The sequence below is a fragment of the Carya illinoinensis genome, chromosome 13, assembly GCF_018687715.1.
Source record: "Carya illinoinensis cultivar Pawnee chromosome 13, C.illinoinensisPawnee_v1, whole genome shotgun sequence".
Taxonomy (NCBI): Eukaryota; Viridiplantae; Streptophyta; class Magnoliopsida; order Fagales; family Juglandaceae; genus Carya; species Carya illinoinensis.
The window spans coordinates 11301180-11312503 of record NC_056764.1 but is presented as its reverse complement, the minus strand read 5'-3'; the positions used below and the strand labels follow the sequence as shown (position 1 = coordinate 11312503).

General features: G+C 35.4%; 1 protein-coding gene and 1 long non-coding RNA gene across 3 annotated transcripts; both read left to right on the top strand.

Moving 5' to 3' along the window:
- The first annotated feature begins 349 nt into the window (after positions 1–349).
- LOC122290782 (protein SOSEKI 5) lies at positions 350–4371 on the top strand. Of its 2 annotated transcripts, XM_043098421.1 has the most exons (5): positions 350–519; positions 651–885; positions 1233–1302; positions 1384–2271; positions 3458–4371. In XM_043098421.1, the coding sequence occupies exons 2-5, from the start codon at positions 663–665 to the stop codon at positions 3621–3623; spliced, it is 1347 nt and encodes a 448-aa protein (XP_042954355.1). In that variant the 5' UTR covers positions 350–519; positions 651–662; the 3' UTR covers positions 3624–4371. The 2 variants fall into 2 exon arrangements, with proteins under 2 accessions (XP_042954355.1, XP_042954356.1); XM_043098422.1 differs by lacking the exon at positions 350–519 and having other exon boundaries at positions 527–885.
- A 5114-nt stretch (positions 4372–9485) lies between these two features.
- On the top strand, positions 9486–10500 carry LOC122290774. Its single transcript, XR_006236551.1, has 2 exons — positions 9486–9970; positions 10127–10500. It is a non-coding gene; the product is annotated as an uncharacterized LOC122290774 (long non-coding RNA).
- Positions 10501–11324: the final 824 nt, after the last annotated feature.

Here is an 11324-nt window from a genome sequence, read left to right as displayed (position 1 = left end):
AGAGAATTCGTAGGAGAGGCAGAGGAACTAGCCAGCCGTGCTAGAAGACCACAGCTTCCCACTCCCAACTCCCAGTCTTTTAAAATTGAAAGCGAAGACCTTTTCATTCCATCCAGACTCCTGAGTACTCTTTACCTGAACTTTAGGGAAAGAAAATCTCGAGAATTTAAAAAAACAAAAATGAAAATGAAAGAACATTATCAAATATCAATCAAGTGAAGGGGGAAGCGGGAGTCAAGTCAAGTTGAAACGACGGCGTTTTAGATGTGAATATCTGAATTAATGTCCAATCATATATCATAAAAATAAGAACAATATATACGAACTCCACTGTCACGGAAACTGCAAGTACTGAAACCCAAACAGCCCTCTCTTGTTTGGTAGCTGTTGTCTGCCGCATCCCCATTTTGAATCTCTCTCGCTCTTTCTTCACATTTCACACCCTTTCCCTCTCTATATAAAACTCCGACTCACTGCTAGCTCTTTCCCCCTCATCACGTTTCCTTTCTCGCCCCCACGGTATTATCCAATATTCTCCCTTTCTTCCTCTTTCCCACCTTTTCTCTTTATCAATAACCAATAGATTCTTTCTTACGATTCGTTGACACTCGTACTACTGCTCTTTGTTTTGTTTCGTTTTGTTCGTGCAGTAAGAAGAAGAAATGGCGGTGGCTACCAGAGGAAGAGCGACAGAGCTGCAACTTCCGAACAAGTGGAAGGACAGAGAGAGCAGCCCGGATAGAACCAAGGTGTGGACCGAGCCTAAGGTTAAGACCGATAGAAGATCGGTCCCCGTCGTTTACTACCTGTCCAGGAATGGCCAGCTCGAGCACCCTCACTTCATGGAGGTCCCTCTTTCCACTCCCGACGGTCTCTATCTCAGAGGTAAAAACACGGACTGGTGACTATTTTTCAAAGTATGTTATCTGCATTGCTGTATATGATCTTGGCTTTTGATCGGAGCTTTTTGCTTCCTCGTGAAGCGTAATGCATTTTAAAACTGTTTGCCTGCTGGGAAAAATAGAAGAGAGCGGAAAATGCAAAATTCAACTAATTAAGCGCGCATTATTGGTTTCTCCGCCCTCAAACATGAAATTTTTTCAGCGCGTAGAACTCATCAATTTTCTTTTATACTTTGCAACCAAACAGAGCCTTTATCTTGTGCCACTTCGTGACACCGAGGTCAATGATAAGTGTGACTTTCTCACTGTCAAATTACATTGTTTCCTCAGATGTAATCAACCGCTTGAACCTCCTCCGCGGAAATGGCATGGCTAGCATGTACTCCTGGTCATCTAAACGGTACGGTGACCGCTCCCTGAGTTTTCCGATCTAATTACTACGGTTCCGCATTGTATCTTGACTCGGTTCTGATTATTTCAGGAGCTATAAAAACGGCTTCGTCTGGCACGACCTCGCGGAGAACGATTTCATAGGCCCGGCGCACGGCAAAGAATACGTTCTCAAAGGGTCTGAGGTCCTCGACAACTCTCTGAACCGTGCGGTACACGGAACGGCATCATCGCGTTCCCTGAGGCCCCCGGAGATAAACAAGTCCGATGAGGAATCCGATTTCCCGGTGATCACGCGGAGAAGGAATCAATCGTGGAGCTCGATCGATCTCAACGAGTACAAGGTCTACAAGGCCGAGTCTTCTGGCGAGTCAGCCGGAAAGGCTGCAGCCGACGCGTCGACTCAGACCGACGAGAAGCGAAGAAGACGCAGATCGGTCAGGGAGAAGGAAGACGAAGAAGTTGCGCGCGAAGAGAAAGCTCAACGCGAAACGTGCCAGAGTCGAAGCACGGAGCTGAGCAGGGACGAGATCTCGCCTCCGCCGTCTGATTCGAGCCCCGAAACGCTAGAGTCTCTGATGAAGGCCGACGGAAGGCTAGTGATTTGCTCAAGTGGGGCTAATGGCGACAATTCGAATCCACCAACGGCAGAGATTTGTCCAAGTGGGAGGACGAAGGCATCGTCTGTTCTGATGCAGTTGATATCGTGCGGGTCGATCTCGTTCAAGGACTGTGGGAGCATGGCAGCGAAGGATGAAGGGTTCTCGTTGATTGGGCACTACAAGGCGAGGTTGCCCCGCGGAGCAGGGAATAATGGAAGTAATAGTAATAATCACGTGGGGACTTCTAGGGGAATTACTAGTTTTGCGGGGCTGAAATTGGAAGACAAGGAGTATTTTAGCGGGAGCTTGATTGAGACGAAGAAGAACGAAGAGGGTTTTCCACATTTGAAGAGGTCTTCTTCCTACAATGCAGATCGGTACGTGACTGTCCACTCCCTTGAATTATTATTAACTCAAAATTTTATTTGGATGAGTTTACTGTGTCTGTTACACTTCAACAAATCGCACATACATCACTGTCACTCAGCAATCATCCACTGTCAATAATTATTTTTTTCCAAACCGACTGAAATTAGAAACTTGACAAATTGTTATTTTCAATGAAGATTTCAATGATGCATTTAGATTAGATTCTTTGTAGACGACAGTTTTTGCCATCAACAATGAGATGGGCAGTCTTAAACTCGTAGTATTTTAAAAGAATGTTGCCAAAACGTTCACTTTTTTATTTTCATTTTCAGAGTTACACAAAGTCGGAAAGGGATATATGTATAAGAAAACGGTCTGTTTTGTTCTGAAAGTATGTAAATTGCAAAGTAGTGATGTACTCAGAAAGCATTCACCAGTCTTAAGTAATTGGGGGGAGAATATCGAAGCTGGATTTGAAATTTCACATAGGCAGTAACTCCATCAGTGGACTGTTGCTTACAAGCATAGCCTTTTCTGGGATTCTGGGTCAGTTACGTCTTTTGATTCTCTGATAGTCCCCTTTTGGCCTACTTTTGGATCTTTCCATCTTCTTGGATGAGATAGAGAGAGATACATAGATAATTGACAAAATAGCCAGCTAGCTTTAATCCACTTTTTCTGAACAAACCGGAGCCAATATACTGTGAGTCTGTGAATGTGATAATCTCAATCTGTACTGCCTCCTGTTATTTTGCTATCAAGATTTATTAACTATCGTATTAAATACTCAACCGTCCTTATTCACAGTCCACTTCTGTATGAAAGGGTCCATACGTGAGCCAGAGAAAAGTCAGTGGGGGGACCGATCCGTAGTGTGAACATTCATAAACAAATTCTTTCTATCCTGGAACTCCTGTACTCTAAAGTCAAATTATTAATACTAAATTGACCGAGTTGACTTCCTGTACTACTACCTTAGTATGTTTAGTTATTTTAATTACAGATTTTTTTATTAATATCTTAGTTCGAGATTAATTTATAATAGTCATTTATTTGTTATAAATATTTCTCTTAATAATTTATGTGTCTACTTATACATATTATATTATAAATAATGCAAATTTCTTGGTATATTTCTGAAGGTTTGTTTTGTTCACGATATACATGTATGAATTTATGGACATGCTGATGCAGGAGCTCGCAATTGCAATTGACGGAAGAAGAGATGGAAGGAGCGCGCACGAAATGCATACCGAGGAAATCGAGGGCACTGCCAACGAAGAAGAAAGGGGGGAACTACGATGGCTCGCGTCTCGACGGTAGGGAGAGTCAAGGTGGGAACAAAAGAGTTGAGGTCTAAGATCCAAAATTCTGAAAAAAAATAAAAATAAAACCTGATCACGACATTGCGTACCATTGTAGTAGTTTGTACTTTTGTCACTGAAAACTAAGAAGAAAGGTGAAAAGGAAACGTATGAAAGACGACAAGTATGTGGTACTGGTGCAATATTTTGCATGTCACAGCAAGGCAATTCAAGTTCTAGTGTAAAAAAAAAAGTGGGCTGTTGATTTTCTGTAGGGGTGAGGAGGCAGGGGGGTGTGGAATTGGGTTTCAATTATCGGGTTATCGGCGCTAACCCCTATTCCTAATGTTTGTTTGTGTACCTTTTCGACCATTTGTATAAATCTGACTTTGGAACATAGGAATTAGAATATTGTTGCGCCTCGGGAATTATGAAATAACCTTTGTCTATGGCTTTGCACGTGGAATAGTCCTCCGGGGGAGTATTTTGTTTCCTGTGGCCGACATGGTGTGTATGGAGATTGGGGTGGTGGTGCTTACCAAGAAAGTGCAAATTCTGCGTTTGGACAGCTATATTACGTGTGGGAGTGTGTGCGCTCGAGAGCTATGTAGGTATGGTTGTGCCCATTTTGGTTGTTGATAGAAATGTTTAAATGACTTTGAGCTTTCATCTGCCGGTAATTGTATTTGGGCATTTCACCCACTTCTTTTGGTACCTTAAAGCATCGAAAATGCATGTTTATGCAGAGAAATGATTGTGTAAAGTATAAACTTCACTTAAAATGATAACATCGCATTATAATTAGATGATTGTAGTAATATTTGTAACATTTCAGGTTTCGCTATCTTTTGTTTTGTCTCCCCCACTGACCAAACATTAACGCTTAAGGAGGGAGAGAGAGAGAGAGAGACGTATCGGTGTATCCTAGAACACACGCTTAACCGAGATGATCAAAAATTGAAAATGGGTAAATATCAGATAAGGCAACAAGTTATAAAGATTCTCAGACAATAGTATTCTTTGTCTATTATGTTGCCATTGTGATCCTATATCTGATAGATCTCATGTACGTAGAAATATGACAATGAATATCCGTACACTACTCTATTCCTCTCAGGTTGAAGCAGAGATATCCCCAAAAAGTCCTCCGTCGTTTTGCTTTTTTCTGCCGGACCATTTTACAGCCAAGGCAAGTGGCCCAAGTCCAATTCAACCCTGGGGATGGTTGATTCTTTCACAATTATCAAACCTTCAACCCAAAATAGGCAGAGCCCATTGTCTAACCAAGGTAGATGCGAGGAAAACCCTGGGGTCCAACTATTAAGGATAGTCACGGTCAGTATCTGGAGCCGAGCGGCCGAGCCTTTAAAAATAAAAAAAAAATAAAAAAATAGAATAAGAAGAAATAATATTACGCGCAGTTATAGTATAATTATTTTAAAAAAATATAGAGTTTATTATTAAAAAATTAATTTGTTTTCAATAGGTCCTATATTTAATATATTTACTTATTTTTTTAAAAAGATTGTGCTGTGTTTACAAATTCTATGATTATAAATATTATTTCTAAAAAAAATACCAACTATATTTAAAAAAAAAAAAAGAGAGAGAGAAAATTAGATGCCCATGGAAATTTGGATTCCCATTCCAACTTCTATTAAAAGGAAATGTGATTCCCTTGTAATGAGGTTGGAATCCACGTTCTCACCTGACTCAAGCTAATAAACAAAAACATCACTTTCCAACTTTTCTAGTTGCATGTTTACATTTATTTAGATAAATTTGATTATATTTTTTATGTTTCCTGATGACTAAAAATATGATTATGTGATTTAAGTTGTCATAAATGCAAGAATGAGTCATTATATATGTCTGTGGTTAATGAGCTTTTTAAAGTATTTCATCAATAAAAGAAAATTGTAAGATATATTTTGAAATACAAATAATTTATGCGGAATTCCCACGAACAAATCAAATAAATAAATCTCATATTATTGAAAGTTCCCATGAATAATATTTTCAATCATTTCCAAAATGTCAGTTTAGTTACATTCCGAGAATCTCGTTAGTTTTTAATAATCGATAGTATGTGGCAAATAGTGTTGAGAACTTGAGAGAAGGGAAAGTCAAATACTTGTTTGGATGCAATTTATATAGCATGAAAGTTAAATAAAATATATATTTTTAATATAATTTTTATTTTAAAATTTAAAAAATTTAAATTATTTAATATATTTTGTTTAAAAATTTGAAATAAAATAGGAAGATTTGTATAAAGAAATCAACCCAATAGTTAAAGGACACACTTGAGATGAGTTGTGAATTTAGATATTAGTTTTCGATTCCGATATAAATGTTCAATCTTGCATGAAGGGATCCTCTTAGATTATCTAATTTAATTATGATTTGGATGAATGGGATTGTGTGTCTAAAGATTATTCCCTAAGGCCAGGAGTGAATCCCAAATCCCAAATAACACATTGATGAAGTTTCATGCCATAATATGTATATATTTTAGAAAAAAAAAATATATTCATCCTCTTTTTTTATTATTATCTTTTAATCATCTTATAATGTGGTATTAAATGATAGATTCACAAGTAAAATATAATAAATAATATTTAATTATTTAAAGTCATATCATGAGAAGATGATGAGAATTGAACTGATGAATAACATTACTAAATTTTATTGCAATAAATGTTTTGATATTATTTAAACTAGCAATCAGTATAGATTTGTATACTGATTAGAGAAGGGACGACTTCAACATCCTAATTTATAGCTATAAAAAAAAAAAAAAATAGAAGAAGGAAAAAAAAAAAAAAAAAAAGATATATGAGTTATCGTTGACTCAAGACTTATACTTATTTCAGAATATAACCTAAAAGAAATAGATATTTAAAGCTACGACATTGAGCCATGCATGTAGAGACCACATTGATTAAAAACTAAGAAAAACAAAATTTTTCCATAAAACTGGATTAGTTTAGGAACATAACTATTCTCATATGATATTATTAGATATTTCATTTTTGAACATTACTCAAATAAAAAATATTTTTTAAATTTTAAAATAAAAATTATATTCAAACAATTTTTTAACTTTATTATATTTTTATTTAACTTTTTATCTCTCATTTTTTAAAATTTAACAAAATATTTTAATTTAAACTATTTTAGTACTATTTATAGATATATTGAAATATTCTAAGTATTCATCTTTAAAGTTAACAGTGCAGTGAGCTCAATATCTACTTTTCACAAAATTAGGATTTTCATAGAGCCATTTGGATTGAGAGAGAGTTTCAACTCAATTTATCTAATTATTATAATTTTTTCAAATTTTCATATAAAATACAATAAATAATTCAATTTTTTCGAATTTAAAAAAAATTAATATTAAAAATTAATATTCTAACAATATTTTATTTAATTTTTAACTTTCATTTTATCTCATCCCATCTCACTATCCAAAACTCCATTAAAGTTTTATTGGGAGCAACTTATTTTTTGCATTCACATAAACTAATAGTCTTTTTTCTTTTTTTTTACTACATTCATTAATAACGGACATTACAACTTTAACCTGAGATAGACATTACAAGCCAACTACAACCTTAATAACCCCCAATACACAACTGTGATTGACATGGTCTAATGTATGCTGCGAACCTTTATAGACCACCTTCTGAGAGACAACACAACTCTATTTAAGATAAAATTAACAAATCTCATACTGTCTAAGAGAGTAGATGATAAACTCTATAGACAAAAATTAAAAAAAGATGTGTTTTTTTTTTCTAAAATGAAAGATATAATATAAACTAAGGATACGTGGAAAAAAAATGAATTATATCTTTAAAAGATATAGATTTACATTCTCAATATTAGAGAAAAATAAATTACAGACATAGCAACAATAATGATATGTGAGAGCCATACGTCATTCTGAAAGTACGGAGGTTAGTCAAATTTGAAGTAATAAGAGCATCCTCATTGGCTTGGCCAAATGAGATGCTGGGCTAAATTTGTACTAATTTGACTTAAAAATTCACTGTATTGAATTGGGCAAATGTAAATCATTTTAGACTTCTGCTACAGTCTCAGTCCAAATATGAAAGGGGGTTTTCGTTGGCCAAATAATAAATAATTCTTTGATCACTGGAACCGAGGCAGCTGAAGTCAGACACATAGAAGGCGCGAAAGGAAAATCACTCCGTCCATTCGGTACCGAACCCTTTTCTCCCCAAACTCTTTCTTTTCTCTCTCGATTTGCTTCCACAGAAACAGTCAACTCCCACGGCTGCGCACCGATCGACCCACGGCTGGGCCTGCCACTCTCTTTCTCTCACGGAATCGTCCCGATCTGTAAGTTTCCTTTAACTTTTTCTCTGTTTTGCTCTCGGTTTTTCAGTGATTAATGACACTTTGGTTTGTATTTCAGTGATTAATTCTTTTTCCCCTCCTGTGCCTCCGTCTTCTTCTGTTTCCATTGCCCATAAACCCGTACAAATCGTTCGGATTGCTCCGTTTATAGGGCTTTAGGGTTCTTTTTTGGGTTTTATTTATTTTTTGGTCTTTCTTTGCCGGGGTTTAGTGGATTCACATTTTGTACTTTCAATTGTTTTTGTGGAAAGAATGCATTTGTTTTCGTCCGGAATCTAAATGGTCTTTCTTGGAAAGTATTTTCCATGGAAGTATCATCCACTTAAGGATACCGAACTATGATTAACACTCTAGATTTTCTGCTTATAATTTATGGGATGAATATATTTTTTTGGGAGAGGTATCATGCAGTTATATGCTGATTTTCTGGGTTTGCGAGGTGTCTATTTGTTTTGTTGGAATATGGTTCATTCCCGAGTATAACCATGAAAAGAAAGAAATTAGTTCAATCTTTGTTTGGTGAATGCTCTGCTCATGGTTTAGAAATATTTATAATCTTTGCAGGAATTTGAATATAGTAACCCCTGGATTCAAACGATCTTTCTATTCTACTGATTTGTGTTTTGTTTTGAGAGTTAAGCTTGCACAAGTAGGACTATATGCATCTATCTTTACATTTAGAGTAGGTTTAATGTTTTGGTCCAATAGTTTCAGTTGTTGCTTCATGTGGACTTTTATTTTGGAATGTAGTGTATTTCAAATAATCTGATGAAGAAGATGCAATATGTATTGTAATTAAATACTCAAATATATTTTTTGGTTTTTTTCTTTTCCACCATTTTCTTTGTTTTAGAAGTGTTCTTACTTGCTCACCTATTTTAGAAGTGTTCATACTTGCTCACTGTTTTTTGTATTACTTACTGAATGATGCATTGAATTTATTACTTGTTGACTGTTTTATTTAAGATGGATTCACACTTATTGGATGATCCCTTTTTCACCACACTATTGCAAAGTGGTGGAGAAGGTATTATTAACCCCCCCATGGCTCGTGTCTTGCATGATAATATTGTTAATAAGGTTGAAGTGACACAACTCGAAGGGCAAGTAAGGGCACGAACTAAACTATCCCAACGGGGTGTGTCCTTCAACGTGGAGGAAGACAACCTCCTTGTATCAGGGTGGCTGAACATTAGTATAGATGCTATTAAGGGGACAAATCAAAAGTCCACCCAATTGTGGATAAGAATCCATGATTACTTCAATACTTATAAAAAACATAATTGGCCTGAATGTTCTGTGGGGTCGTTGACTAATCGATGGTCAACTATCTAAAAAGCCACAAACAAGTTTTGTGGTTGCTTGGCCCAAGTCGAATCAATGCATCCAAGCGGTACCAATGAACAAGACAATGTATGTTTCTATTTATCATAAATTTAGGTTGTAAATATGTACTAATATTTTTATGATTGATGTTTAGATTGACAAGGCAAAGGCATTGTACCGATCGACACAAAAAAGTAATTACAATTTGGATCATTGTTGGAACTTATTGAGGCACCAACCAAAGTGGCAAGTGCATATGGATAATTTGCCAACAAAGAGAAAGACGGGTTGCCCTACTGTTCCAGCTGCCATTGCCATAGATGTTGAGGAAAATGAGAGCATGTCTACCAATTTGGAGAGGCCGCTAGGCAAGAAATCTGAAAAACAAAGGGAAAGGAAAAGGAAACATGAAGAATCTTGTAATAGTCAATTTGATGAAAAGTTAAGTAACATGGAAGCTGATAGGAGGATAATGATGATTAAGCTACGGGAGACGGCAATGAAGGCTGAAAAGGACAGGGCTGAGATCATCTCACTTAAGAAGAAGAAGATGGAGATGGAAGTCATGATGTTGAATGTTGATAACATGAATGCAGTGCAGCGAGAATACTTCAAGTCAATTCAAATTAAGATCTTAGAGAAACATAGGACTGAATTGAATGAAATGCAGTAGCTGGAGGAGGGAGAAGTGAGTAGTTGCTGTTTTTTGGCCATTTTTGGTAGTCGCTATTTTTTGTTAATAAACTGAATAGTTGATGGTTTTGCATACCTGAAAACAATTACTAGTTCCTGTTTTTGGATAAAAAAACACAGATTAATATTGCTCTGTCTATCTGTTTTGCAGTTGGTACTGATTTATGAAATGGAAGACTATTTTTTGCATTGAAGTCTACTTTTTGGAACTTCATGACAGCTTGGAACCCACTGACTGATTTTTTGGATGTATATTGAAACTTGTAACTGCTGTTATATGTTAGTTGATGGTTTATATTTGAACTGCTGTATATGATAACTAGGTGCAGATTTATGTATTTCCTCTTGGTATTTATGTAAGTGTTTTTTGTAATTAAGATGGTGTTTGAATATTTGATTTCCACTATGTGTTTATGTAAGTGTTTTGTAATTAAGATGGTGGAGGAAGTGTATATTTCCTCTAGGTGTTTATGTATATGATTTTGTAATTAAGAAGGTTAAGAATGCAGTGCAAATTTCCTAATTTTGTTTATGTAGATGTAAGTATAGTGCATATTTTCTTCATATTGATTTATGTAACCTTAAGTTGCTGTTTTCTTCATATTGATTAATAACTGCAATGCAGATTTTCTTCTCATATGTAACCTTAAGTTGCTGTAAGTAAGTGCAATTTTTTATTTTTGCATGACTTCTCATATGTTGCTAGATATTTGGTTAAGATATTTAGTAAAAAAATTAGTTGATAGAATTTTGTTATTCCTAAATGAGCTTTGAAAATGTGTTTTTTTTTTAATATTAATTTAATTATAATATAATATTGCTTAATATTAAATTGGTAGAATTATAAAATGTGAGAAAATAAATTTTTTTTTAAAAAATATTATTTTAATATTATGTTATTATTATATATAGAATGGATGGCTAATTCAATGTGGGACTTAAATTTAGATTGAATAGACAAATGTATTTTTAAGTTAATATTAGTTAAATTTAGATATGCATTTAGTCAAGCTAATACTAATGCTCTAAGTGATCCTAAATTCTAAAAAGCCACATGTGACGGCAAAAAAGCACCCTCAACAGTGGTACTTAAATTTCTTGCGCTCACTTTAGACCACGCGTTTGGCTCACATGCAGCTCTATTAAGCGAGGTTCTTCACTTCTTTGCCCATATGAAATATCGGAACATTGGAAAAACAGCAGTAGGGCGCCTTGGAAAACTGAGAGTCTTAGCACATGTTCATCTTAAGCGTCACGTGATCTTAGAAAACATTATCTTATTAGCAGATGAGGAGCCATAAATTAATATTGAGAGGACAAGGCAGTGATATTATAATAACTGATTATTT

What these genes read in the sequence shown, in the direction of transcription:
- LOC122290782 (XM_043098421.1), top strand. Translation starts at nt 663, where the DNA reads ATGGCGGTGGCTACCAGAGGAAGAGCGACAGAGCTGCAACTTCCGAAC. An exon ending in CGACGGTCTCTATCTCAGAG is followed by an intron (nt 886 to 1,232) that starts GTAAAAACACGG and finishes TTGTTTCCTCAG; the next exon opens with ATGTAATCAACCGCTTGAAC. An exon ending in TACTCCTGGTCATCTAAACG is followed by an intron (nt 1,303 to 1,383) that starts GTACGGTGACCG and finishes TGATTATTTCAG; the next exon opens with GAGCTATAAAAACGGCTTCG.